The sequence below is a fragment of the Gigantopelta aegis genome, chromosome 6, assembly GCF_016097555.1.
Source record: "Gigantopelta aegis isolate Gae_Host chromosome 6, Gae_host_genome, whole genome shotgun sequence".
Classification (NCBI taxonomy): Eukaryota; Metazoa; Mollusca; class Gastropoda; order Neomphalida; family Peltospiridae; genus Gigantopelta; species Gigantopelta aegis.
Genome location: NC_054704.1, coordinates 23487266 through 23501858, shown reverse-complemented (window position 1 = coordinate 23501858; position 14593 = coordinate 23487266). Strand labels below are relative to the sequence as shown.

The following is a 14593-nucleotide window of genomic DNA, read 5'->3' as shown; positions in this document are numbered from 1 at the left end:
AAATTTGGTCTACAATTAGATGTGTTCCCTTATTTCTTTCCATCAGTATATATACAATCTCTTTATATATATTTTTTTTCTAATCTACATATTAATTTTACACAATGTTCATCTCTATCTTTTATCCAAATATTTGCTCAGTGTCTACTCTGTCATTATTCTGGTATTAATGTAATGTTCATACTCATACTGTCATAATCATAATGTAGACATACTTCATGAAAACCATTAATATCTTACCAGTAGATGTGATAAACTCGCTAAAAGCTTAAAAGCAATAATAGGTTAGGTTTTTTTCACTTACAAAACTACTTAATGTTTAAAATCATTTTCTTAAAGTATTATTATACACTGTTAGGCCATAAAGCTCTAAAATATAATGTAGTTATAGCAAAAAGCTTTCTAACCTGTACATTTGCCAATGTGGAGATTAACGAAAGGTAAAAATCCAGGTGAGCTGTTATCTCGTCTCGGTCAGAAAAGGAAATAAACTTTTTAAAAATCACTCTCCAACATTTGTCATTTCTCCAAGTGTTTCAGTAAGCAAATCAGCAAATACACATATACATCCAAACCACAAAAATTTACATTGAGATGTCAATCACCAACATGCATTTTTGTTGTTCTTCACTGTATATATCCAAACCAAACTTATAGTCTTATTCAATGTTTTCCATTGCTGGATGACAAACTCACATGTCCAGTGCAGTTTGAACCAGGCCCTAAAAATGACTCATTTAAACATAGACACTCTCATCACAGATGCTTGCTACACGAGCTGACTGAAGGAGACATTTCCTATCTAAACTAATTTCACAACCCTAAAAGACAAACAGTAAGCTCTGTTGTAGAATTCAAGCTCCCGACACTCTCCTAACCCGCGTGGCTCTCGCGGATGTAAAAACTGTTGGCTTTTGCTTCACTTCTTCTGCTGTGAATGTTTGTTCTGTTTTGTGTGCAGACAAATTTGCTTGTGACCCTTCCTCGATCTCTAAGAAATCTCCCAGATTAACAAATTATCTCACAAACAGAACAGAGAATAAATAATACATAATCCTATTCAAAAAGAGCACCACATGTTTTGTTAATGGGCAAAACCATTAGCAGTTACAAGAATAAAATTGTATAATTATAGTACTGGGTACACTGATTAATTCTTCATGAATGATTAATAAGATTTTAATAGAATTATAAAATTAATTGTATCTTTGTACAAAACAAACTTATTTAAACAAAACATAACATGGAATATGTCAGAGTGCACTACACTACAGTATACAATGCAATACAGTACAGTGCAGTGCAGGACATTGCAGTACATTGCAAAACAGAACAGTACAGTACAATACAGTATAGAACAGTACAGTACAGTACAGTACAGTACAGTACAGTACAGTACAGTACAGTACAGTACAGATCAGTACAGTATATTGTGGACCAGATCAGTACAGTACAGTACAAAACAGTACAGTACATTGCAGAACAGAAAAGTACAGTAGAGAACAGAACACTACAGTACAGTACAGTACAGTACAGTACAGTACAGTACAGTACAGTACATTATAGAATAACACAGAACAGTTCATTACGTAACAGTATAGTCAATTAGTACAGTACAGTTGAAAAAAAGCACATAACAGAGAATATGGATTCAGTACAATACAGTACAGTACAATACAATACAATAGAGCAGAGCATAGACTAGTATAGTATAGTATAGTACAGTACAGTACAAAGATGTTAAAAATAATATTTTTTATGTTAAAATAAACATATTTTATGATTATTATAAAATAATTTACCTGTTAACTGCCATATCTCACTAGAAGTGTCATTTAGCACTTTATAACACAACATATCACATAAAATGTGGAATAACCAAGAGAACACATTCACTATGGGCAGCTCACACAAGCAACTACTGATGAAGTGAAAGTAATGTCTACCGGTAGATAATATCTTCAAACCAAAGGGAATCTAAGCACACATATAGCTTTTTGCCTTGAGTCTGTAATTTTTATCTGCTACAGTGCAGTTTACCTGGGGCAGACATGTGGAAAAACATTGTTTATACAGATTAGTATTGACATGAAATTATAAAATTCTTTAATATAGGGGATTTTTTTTTTTTAAATTCCATAGCATGTTTTACAAATCTGTTCTGTAACATTGTATTAGTTCTCAGGATGTTTTCATAAATAATTGTGATTCTTGATCAATCTAAATGGCAACAGAAAGAACAGGAAATTCTGTACAGATTTAGTGTAGTTTAACAAGGTTTGACTGCACATGAAGTAATAATTATTTGTGCAATCTCTTGCATCACTATTTCTTTCCTTTCTTTTTTTTCTCATATTCTTTCGTACATAATATATTTTCTTCCTCTGGTTATCCATGACAGTTTATATGTAGTTTAAATTTACAGTTATGTAATACAGTCACAATGTATATTATATGTCTATGGAAGTGGGCCTCGTAAGTTGTCAAACATGTGCCCGATTTTTTGGTTCTTTTTACAATAAAATATGTTTTCAATCAATCAAAGTATGTACCCATTTTATTGGTTTTCTTCTAGAATGTAAACCTCTGTAATTTAAAACACACACACAAAAACACAAAAACAAATAAACAACTCATATTCAAACAAGGAACAGTTACCATAAACAATGTTTTCCAATTTTCAAATAAATGTTTTTTAGAAATGAATAAACTAAAGAAAAGTCCCAAGTAATGTTCTGAACATTGCGAAACAGGCTACAAGACTTAAACAGAATCTTAAATGAACTCCTGTGACAATGAGAATTAACAGTTGTTTTACTTTTTACGTCCACATGTGACAGACAAATCTATCTTCACTTAAGTATCTAAATGTAAGAGATAAATCAATTTGAACCAGAGACCCACAGAGTGAGAGTCCAAAAGTCTACCAACTGAGCTAATCAGGGGAATTAACACTGGCCATTGCCAACACTATACCAACACTAGGTAATAAATTATATCAATAAAATAGATATACCTTCTACTATGGAAAAAAAAACAAGAGAAAAAAAAATGAATTGATACTGTACATTAAAAAAATGCACAGAGATCTATCACTGAATCGAGTGCCTTGCCCTTACAGCAGATAATGAATTTAATGTAGTGTACAAAACTTGAAGTGTATGTTTTAAAGTCGTTAAACTTGTTCTCAACCACCACATTAATTTGCCCAAGGCAGAAACATTACCAAGAGTAACCGATAAGGTAAACAGATTAAACCTCAAAAGGAAAATCTTCAAAGCAAAAACACTTATATTTAAAACAAACAATTTAATATGTTAAATTAAACCATAATTTTATTCTATACATGTAATTTACACATAATATCCATGTCATAAACCCATTTGATATTTATGTGTTTTAACCCGGTTAATATATATTTGTTTATGTTAATGGGTCATTTGTTTACAAGCCAACAACACCTGTACACCAGAGTATAACATTTGGATAAGATTTAGTTAAAGTGCTTGATGTCAAAACTACGTACCGGTATGTGCCAATCCTGATGTTGTCGTATTACTAATGAAGGTGACTTTAGAACTATGATTTACTAAAAATCAAATACATTTTTTATTTAAGAAGTGATATATAGGATAAACAGAAATGGCTACTTGAGCTTTTTATTATGTAAAATATTAACTGTGTCTAGTTATTTGGCATTTGTCACAGTAGAACGTCGACAAATACCAATTAACATAGACTTAGTTGATAATTTCCACATTAAAAAACACTTGTGATGAATCCCCTATATCCTGTAAATATCTATTAATATAAATGTTTACTTTATATCAGTAACATAAAATAATACTTAAATAATATTTTTTTATATTCATTTTATTTTTAAAATCGAACACTTCAACACAAATTTTACTTACCTCATACAGATAAATGTTTGTTGAAATATTTGTGAAAATAAAACTATTGAACAAGATGCTCGGTGACGTGACTTTCTTATAAATACTGATATTTCAGACAACACTACTAATGACAAGTACTTCCTGTCTCAGATGTATTGCGATAACACTCGAAACACTTTCCGGTTTGTTCACTGAAGAGGCATCAGCAAACTGCGACAGCAATCTTAAGTGATTTCTTGCAGTAAATATAATAAAGATTTCTAAATACACATATTACATATGATTTTGTTGTCTAATAGTTTCCAGCAATCTTAAGTGATTTCTTGCAGTAAATATAATAAAGATTTCTAAATACACGTATTACATATGATTTTGTTGTCTAATAGTTTCCAGCAATCTTAAGTGATTTCTTGCAGTAAATATAATAAAGATTTCTAAATACACGTATTACATATGATTTTGTTGTCTAATAGTTTCCAGCAATCTTAAGTGATTTCTTGCAGTAAATATAATAAAGATTTCTAAATACACGTATTACATATGATTTTGTTGTCTAATAGTTTCCAGCAATCTAAAGTGATTTCTTGCAGTAAATATAATAAAGATTTTAAAATATTACCAACCATTTTGTTGTCTAATATTTTCCAGCAATCTGAAGTGATTTCTTGCAGTAAATATCATAAAGATTTTAAAATATTACCAACCATTTTGTTGTCTAATATTTTCCAGTAATCTTAAGTGATTTCTTGCAGTAAATATCATAAAGATTTTAAAATATTACCAACCATTTTGTTGTCTAATATTTTCTAGTAATCTTAAGTGATTTCTTGCAGTAAATATCATAAAGATTTTAAAATATTACCAACCATTTTGTTGTCTAATATTTTCTAGTAATCTTAAGTGATTTCTTGCAGTAAATATCATAAAGATTTTAAAATATTACCAACCATTTTGTTGTCTAATATTTTCTAGTAATCTTAAGTGATTTCTTGCAATAAATATAATAAAGATTTTAAAATATTACCAACCATTTTGTTGTCTAATATTTTCTAGTAATCTGAAGTGATTTCTTGCAGTAAATATAATAAAGATTTTAAAATATTACCAACCATTTTGTTGTCTAATATTTTCTAGTAATCTGAAGTGATTTCTTGCAGTAAATATCATAAAGATTTCTAAATATTACCAACCATTTTGTTGTCTAATATTTTCTAGTAATCTGAAGTGATTTCTTGCAGTAAATATCATAAAGATTTCTAAATATTACTAAATATTACCAAAATATCCCATTTTGTTGTCTAATATTTTCTAGTAATCTGAAGTGATTTCTTGCAGTAAATATCATAAAGATTTTAAAATATTACCAACCATTTTGTTGTCTAATATTTTCTAGTAATCTGAAGTGATTTCTTGCAGTAAATATCATAAAGATTTTAAAATATTACCAACCATTTTGTTGTCTAATATTTTCCAAAGTGATTTCTTGCATAAATTTTTTGTTGTCTAATATTTTCCAGTAATCTGAAGTGATTTCTTGCAGTAAATATCATAAAGATTTTAAAATATTACCAACCATTTTGTTGTCTAATATTTTCTAGTAATCTGAAGTGATTTCTTGCAGTAAATATCATAAAGATTTTAAAATATTACCAACCATTTTGTTGTCTAATATTTTCTAGTAATCTGAAGTGATTTCTTGCAGTAAATATCATAAAGATTTTAAAATATTACCAACCATTTTGTTGTCTAATATTTTCTAGTAATCTGAAGTGATTTCTTGCAGTAAATATAATAAAGATTTTAAAATATTACCAACCATTTTGTTGTCTAATATTTTCTAGTAATCTGAAGTGATTTCTTGCAGTAAATATCATAAAGATTTTAAAATATTACCAACCATTTTGTTGTCTAATATTTTCTAGTAATCTGAAGTGATTTCTTGCAGTAAATATCATAAAGATTTTAAAATATTACCAACCATTTTGTTGTCTAATATTTTCTAGTAATCTGAAGTGATTTCTTGCAGTAAATATAATAAAGATTTCTAAATATTACCAACCATTTTGTTGTCTAATATTTTCTAGCAATCTGAAGTGATTTCTTGCAGTAAATATCATAAAGATTTTAAAATATTACCAACCATTTTGTTGTCTAATATTTTCTAGTAATCTAAAGTGATTTCTTGCAGTAAATAAAATAAAGATTTCTAAATACACGTATTACATATGATTTTGTTGTCTAATAGTTTCCAGCAATCTGATGTGATTTCTAGCAGTAAATATCATAAAGATTTCAAAATATTACAAATCATTTTGTTGTCTAATATTTTCTAGCAATCTGAAGTGATTTCTTGCAGTAAATATAATCAAGATTTTAAAATATTACAAATCATTTTGTTGTCTAATATTTTTGTCAGTAATCTGAAGTGATTTCTTGCAGTAAATATAATAAAGATTTCTAAATACTGTAGATCCTGAAATTAATGCGATCATAATATTAATGCGAAAAATGTGAGTTCATGATATTCGCATTAATAATATGACACATTTATTTCTATGTTTTGTCTGTGTGTCTGACATTATTAAAACAAAACAAAGAAAGATTTATAAAATTGGAAAATTTACTGTAGTCAAAACAGACTAATTGTTCAATAGTCCAGCAAGATGCCAGCCAAGTGTGACATTTGCAGGGTCCTTTGGCCACCCTGTCAAAAGCTGACTTGATCCATCGCACATGAATAGGTTTTAGCACGCTAATGATGAGGTTGACCGTTTCTTTGTTTTACTGTTCAAGTTCACTGCAACTTTGTTGGCATACCACTGGGTGAATTGTTATTTCATTATGACTTTGTTGTCTAATATTTTTCAGTAATCTGAAGTGATTTCTGCAGTAAATGCTCAAAATAATATCTGTTTCAATAGCGTTTACAGTATTACCTATAAACATCCATACCTTCCTTTATAATTTTACAATCAGTGTTATAATATAAGCAAACACTAAGGTTAAACAGTACATTTTTAATGAAATAAACTGTACTATTGTTACAAACACAAAGCACTGCTGCACAAGTTTCTAGTTATAAAGATTATACATTATCTACCAATTACAGCAAACTGACGTACAGAAAGTGTTCCAAATTATCTTAAAAAATAACAAGAAACTGAGAATTATGAACTAAATGACCTGTGAAAGAATTAGAAAACTACAATTCTTCTCTTTAAAGGAGAAAAATTTGCCTTCATTAATGTATACGGTCACGTTGCCAGCAATCTAGGGCTTGATTAAGAGATTGTGATCTTTGTTAACATAGACTTGTTGTGGGAGAAATGTTGCTAAGAACTGTAAACAAAGTTACCAAGCAAAACATCCTCGATGGTTGGTGAGACTGCAAGTTGTTGTTGTGTGATTGGCTGGACTCTCAGGCTCCGACATCCTGGGACTTGGCCAGAAACGGATTAGCCAAATCCTGTACAGAGATAATCAGAGTCCTCCATTGCTGAAAGAAATAAATTTAAACGTTTTTATTATAGCAGTATGATCTGACATAATTTATGGTAACAGTCCATTACTGAATAGAAACTACTACTACTAACTACTACTTCTACTAAGTACTAAGTACTACTACTATTACTATAAAACTAACTACAACCACTACTACTTCAAACTACTAACAATTAACTACTACTGCTTTTTCTAACTACTATTAACTATTAATGACTAACTACTACTATTACTTCTACTGGTACCACTACCACCATTACAAACTAATACTATTAACTTCTACTGCTAATACTACAGCTACTGCCACTGCCACTACTACCACTACCACAACCACTACCACTACCATTACAACTACTATTAATTAATTATTTATTACTATTTGTAAAAGATAAAAGATGCATTAATTAGTGAAACACTAATAAATTTATTTTTGAAGCTTTTTGGGCATTGGAATAATGAAATATAAAACAGCACACATTTAGATAAAAATAAAAATATATATATATATACATTTAGCATACTGTAATAAGATTATTGTTAGAACTGTTAAACTACAATGTGTATGTGTGTGTGTGTGTGTGTGTGTGTGTGTGTGTGTGTGTGCATATGTGCATGAGTGCATGTGCATATTTCCCAACTTTGGATGGGATCTACCTCAATTAGTAGAGAGCTTGCTTTATGTGCTTTGGTCATAGGATAGAAGCCCCTTATCTGAGGCAGATCTAGGGGGGAGCCAGGGGCCTGGGGCCCCAACTAAATTTTGCGATAGTTATAATTTTATTATATATTAATTTTTTTTTTCGATTTGGAAAAAAGAGTCTGGTTTACAAAGAACAGGACAGTAAACTAATGGCCTTGTTATCTAGTGATGAACCTTTAGTTGAAGCGAGAAATAACCCTGAGGGGAATTGATCCTATGACCCATAGATCTTCAGACAAGTGTTCTACACCTGAGCTATATCATACTCGAGTACAGGAATATGGATTCACACATTTCACTACAGGTGAATTAATCATTCTTAAAAAGAAGAAAAAAGAAAATCCCATTCAAAATAACTGTAACAGTGATAGACTAATATCTTGAAGCATTTATTTCAATCTTTGCCGGACAATAGGCACATGTGCAGGGGAAAGTTTGGGGGTTACTTAAGCAAATTTTCTTTTTTGTTTTCAATATATTTTCCAGGAGAGCATGACTTGGCCCCACCTTACAAGTTTCACACACCAGTCTACACCCCACTTGCTAAAATACCTGCAACACGAGTCTGGACAGTCTTAACAAGGCCAGCTCAATAAATATATGAATGAATAAATTAATGAACCCTCTGACCAGTGCTTACATCCACTACAGGTTCAAGCACATTTCTTTTGGACACATCCTAATAAAGATATTTTGAACATAAATATTACTCATACCGGTACCTTTACAATAAACCAACATGATGCATACAGAAAACACTAGATCATCAGATAACCTATTCTAAACCACTGATGTGTGATAAGTAATGTTTTTAGGGTAATAAGCCTCCAGTCACCTGACAAATCATAGTTCTGGGCCAGTACACAATACAACACATAACTGGCCTCAGTGCTCTTGTGGTTGAGCCATCAATCTTCAGACTGATAGGTAATGGGTTCACACCCCAGGACCAGTCACCACCCAGAGCTAGTTTGAATGGCTCATTGGGTGGTGTATAGTCACTACACTGATTTCTCTTTCACTAACCACTAATAGATTAATCCACTGTCCTGGGTACCAACAGATGTAACTATAACCAATTTCCATTGATGTGAGACTTGTAATTTGTTAGAAATGGAGCTATAGTCCTGCCCACAGGTAACACCGTTTTTTCATACTATGGAATTTACTAGAAGTTATTTATTTCTGAGCTCATTGTTTTCCAAATTGCACACAAAAATAGTGTGTGTTTTTTTATTTCCAAAACAAGTTTACTTTTCTTCTTACATCAAACCAAACTGAAATTATTTACAAAAACATTTGGGACGGACTATAACTGTAAAATTTTAACATTTAAACTAAACACGTGATGTTGTCACTGCCACAGCCACTGCTGCTTCAGCCAGTGGTAGATAAGTGATACATATATCTCACCTTTTTACTTCATAAAGGCAAGATAAACATTTACTATTAAAATTATGTCATGTTATAGGCAGACCTTATTCTAAAATTTCAGCTAAGATGTATTTCCAGAACAGCATGCTTGAAGATTAAGCAAGAAAATAAACAAGAAATAAAATGAAATAAAGCTCTGTCATGTTAAAACACCAGTTCTCATGGACATGAAGTTAATCAACACTGTCATGGTTAGTACTCAGATGGATGACCAACTTGGAAGATACTGCTGTGGAGATTACTCAATGCTCTATGAGACTATGACTGATCTATCAAAGAATGTGGTGTGCTATTCTGTCTGTGGAAACAGAATGGAAGGAAATGTTTTATTTAATGATGCACTCAACACATTTTAATTACTGTTATATGGGGTCAGACATATGGTTATGGACCACACAGATATAGAGAGGAAATCTGCTGTCGCCACTTCATGGTCTACTCTTTTTGATTAGCAGCAAGGGATCTTTTATATGCACCATCCCACAGACAGGATAACACATACTACGACCGTTGATATACCAGTCGTGGTGTACTGGCTGGAGTGAGAAATAGCCCAATGGGCCCACTGACAGGGATCGATCCCAAACCGACTGTGCATCAAGCGAACGCTTTACCACTTGGCTACGTTCCGCCTCATCTGTGGAAACAAGCACAAATGATACCAAAGACTTGAAAGTAATCCATCTACTTGTATTAAACATGTTATGTTAAAATGCTTTTGTTGAAATATGTCAACTTTCAATGCCTGAAAAAAAAATCCTTTCTTTGCAATTATGCAGTTAGGAAATAAACATATGGAGGTTTTAAATGTGTGGATGTTATTGTCTGTTTGATGTCCACAAATGTGTTTTTTGACAGAAGGCATTAGTCTGAGGTAAAAAAAACCCAAACATTTGTGGGCATCAAATAGAGGTAGACAATAACACCCGTAAATCTAAAAACTCCATTCTTATGTAAACTGAAACTTTTTCTATAAAACCAACTAAATGTTTTATTTTTTTTAAAGAAATACCTGGCTACAATCTAACCATGGACCCTTGATCAGTTACCGTAATGCAAAGTTAAATTCAGTGAACAACATAATCATATATAGTTTGCTTCACACCACATACTTTCTAATTTAATTTTTTTATACCCAACCACTTTATTATGTATATATACACTAGAATATACTTTCAATCAATCAAAATAATCTGAATACGATAAATCAGGAAATGTTAGTGAGCATTAATATTTGAGAGAATTTAGCAAGGCCATGTATTACATAACACTAAATTTAAAAACACATACAGCAGATTGTTCAAAAATATTTGTGCGACTGTTTTGTCAGTGATTAACTGAATACAAAACAATGGTTACATGTTGTTGATTAAACCAAAAGAACAGCAAACAATAATAGTTAGTTAGCATGCACAGTACTGCAATTTTCTACCAACTTTAAATTGCCTATAAGCTGATTAACATAAAAATGGATCAAAAGTAGTATTTCAGCTGATACAACTTAAGCTAAAAAAAAATTAGTTTTTGATATGACAACCTTGCTAAACATTTATGTCGCTAATATGTCACTTATTTGGATTTTGCTACAATTTAAGAACACTAATATTTTGTGATTTACAGTCTTAAGAGTCAAATAATTTTTCTGATGAATATTCTTTCTTACCTTTCAGCAAACCACTTGACAAAATCAAACTAACGTCCATTCATCAAGAGAATCCGGAAGAATGAATATTTCTAAAAAAATACACTGAATAATTCTTGGCAGCAGAATATATTTCTGTGCCAGCTAAAAGCAACCAAAGGAAATATGAGCAAAATGTAATGTTTGACTGGTATCAGCAAGGATAAGAACCGGTCTAGCAACACAAGGCTATATATTTACATAACATTAAAACAGAAGAATCAAATATGATATCATTTAAGCTCAACAGATTTTGAAAGAAAACAATACAAAAGCTGCCGGAAATGAAATGGTGTCTTTGAAAATATAACCAACAGTGATTGTTGTAAATAGAAGAATCTTTAAAATGTTTTCATTGCAGAATTTCACAGAAAGTAATGTATTATTAATATGTAAATGTTTACTCTGAAAAAAAATGAATTGCACATGCCAGTTTAAACTGTTGTTATTGTTAACTGATGCCACAGTTTAATGATTACATTATACATATTGAACATAAACAAGTTGTTGACAACACTGGTCAGACTGTTTGCAGCAGTCTTAGGAAAAGGGAGGGAATTTCCAAAGTGTGGACTGATCATGTTTTATGGAAATACATAAGCACTGGAAGATTCCACAACATGGAGGAGCCAGACATATCTTTATTTGCCATTCATGTGTGTGTGTTTATCTCTCTCTCTCTCTCTGTGTGTGTGTGTGTGTGTGTGTGTGTGTGTGTGTGTGTGTGTGTGTGTGTGCGTGCGTGCGTGCGTGCGTGCTAAGCATTCCCACTGCCCACCCACACTTTCCATTCCTATGAAATATAGTATATTTAGGTATTGCAGGACTAGATTAGAAACTGATGTGTCTATTTGTTATATGATGGAGAATATGACAGCCTAACCTTAGAAGACCACATCAGCAAAATAAATAAATTGTTGTCAGATTAGATTACTGAATGGATGGATGCAAAGATCGAAGGATGGAAGGATGGGCGGATGGATGAATGGGTGGATGGATCAATGGATGATAAATGTATTAATGGATAGGTGAATGGGTGGATAGTTGAGCAGATGCATGAATGGATGAATAGATGGATGGGATAATGGGGTGATGAAGGGATGGTTGGATAGATGGATGGATGAGTTGTATAGATAGATGGATGAGTTAGATGGAAGGATAGAAGGGTGGATAGATGGATGGATGAGTTGTATAGATAGATGGATGAGTTAAATGGAAGGATAGAAGGGTGGGTGGGTGGATGGATGACTAGATGAATGGATGGATTGAATGTTGGGTGGATGTATAAATGGATGAATGGATGGATGGGTGGAAGGATAGATGAATTGGATAGATGTATGGATGGAAGGATAGAAGGAAGGATAAATGGATAGATAAATGGCATAATAGGGTGATGAAAGGATGGATGGATGAGTTGGATGGATGAGTTGGATAGATGGATGGATGAGTTGGATAGATGGATGAATGAGTTGGATGGAAGGGTGGATGGATGGAAGGATAGATAGATGGAATAATAGGATGATAGAGGGATGGATGGACGAGTTGAATAGATGGATGGATGGATGGAAGATAGGATGGACAGGATAATGGGATGATGAATGGATGGAAGGATGAAAGGGTGGGTAGGTGGATGGATGGATGGATGGAAGGATGGATGGAATAATGGGGTGATGGAGGGATGGATGAGTTGGATAGATGGATGGATGAGTTGGATGGAAGGGTGAGTGGGTGAATGGATGGATGGATGGATGGATGGATGGATTGAAGGAAGGAAGGATGGATGGAATAATGGGATGATGAATGGATGGATAAATGGATTTTAGGGATGAATGCATGCATGGATAGATGGATATATAGTTGTATATATGCAATGGATGGATGGATAGATAGAAGGCATGGATGGAAGGAAGATAGATGGAAGGATTGGTGGACAGATAGATATGATGGGTGGATGGATGGATGGATAGGTGGGTACTGGGTGGGTGGGTGGATGAATGGATGGGTGAATCAATGGATTGGATGGATGAATGGATGGCTGATGGATATGTGTCCTTGTTAGGTAAACACTCTACTACCAGACAGATTTGTAAAAAGAAAAATACATTTGCAATGTAGCAAAGTAATTACCAGATGACACACCTACCAAAGGCACATGTGTACCTGTGTAGTACATCAAACAAATAAAACTGTTGCGCCAATTCACGTAGAATTCAACAAACACACTGTTGAATTTAGATTCAAATAGGATTTCAAGAGTGTCTTGATTAAACAAACTAAAGTCTCTGGTAATTTTGTTACCTACATAAGATGCTTTGTTGTTGATTGTCTAATGAGATAAAGTCTGAATCTGTTGTTCCTTTATGTAATTTTCTCCCCACCCCCACAACAAACAACATATTTTCATTCTATTCAGACAGCTAGTACAACATTTCAGTCAGAGATTTTTGTTTTTTTTGCATAGTGTAACCTATAGAAGAAACACCTGTATAAAAATTACACTATATTTTTCCTTTTTGTATACAGGGGTATCTCTTTCAGTCCATGTGTCCTTAACACTCATTTCAGTTTTCTGTGAGAATATAACAGTGACTTAGTCAAATAAGAAGTTTCAATGACTTGAAATATATATATATTTTTTCATATATTGGGGGAAAGAAATAAGGGAACACATGATACTGAAGACCAAATTTAATACAGTATGATAGCCATAATATAAAATATACAAATATGTATTGTGGGATTGATTGCCAGTAACATGGTTAATGTCTTACACCATGGATGGAGGTTTTGCTCGCAGTCACTCTTTGCTGTCAGTGTTGGTGTGATCCATGGGTGGGATCTAGCTCAGTCAGTAGAAGAGAACAGAATAGAATAGAATAGAACAGGACAGAACAGCACAGCACAGCACAGCACAGCACAGCACAGCACAGCACAGCACAGGACAGGACAGGACAGGACAGGGCAGGACAGATGTTTAATGACAGCCCAGTATGAACAATACATCGACTATTGGGTGTCAAACAGCTGAGTCAGTAGAGCACTAGCCTGAGATGCTTGCATCGTAGGATCAAACCAACTCAGTGGATCCATTCTCTGATTGTTTCCAACCCCCTCCTGTCCCAATCAGTGCATCACAAACTGGTATATCTAAGGCCATGGTATGTGGTATTCTGTCTGTGGGATGGCACACATAAAAGATCCCTTGCTGCTAATGGAAAAATGTAGTGGGTTTCCTCCAAGACAAGTAAAAAAATGGCCAAATGTTTGACATCCAAAAGCCGGTTGGACTGCTTGTGCTCTCTTGCACTTGCCAAGTGAGAGTGGTCCCCTCTCCCACTCACCCCAAACCCCTTTCCTGTCCTAGAGAGAGGAGCCGGCGTA

At 32.9% G+C, this 14593-nt stretch overlaps 1 protein-coding gene across 1 annotated transcript in view; it reads right to left on the bottom strand.

The window, feature by feature from the left end:
• The window catches only part of LOC121374432 (ATP-binding cassette subfamily C member 4-like), a 38223-nt gene that overhangs the window by 20677 nt on the left and 2953 nt on the right, over window positions 1–14593 (bottom strand). The window contains exon 2 of the mRNA XM_041501534.1: window positions 7252–7392. Coding sequence (XP_041357468.1) covers window positions 7252–7328 — 77 coding nt within the window. The 5' untranslated portion in view covers window positions 7329–7392. The remainder of the gene's footprint in view (window positions 1–7251; window positions 7393–14593) is intronic.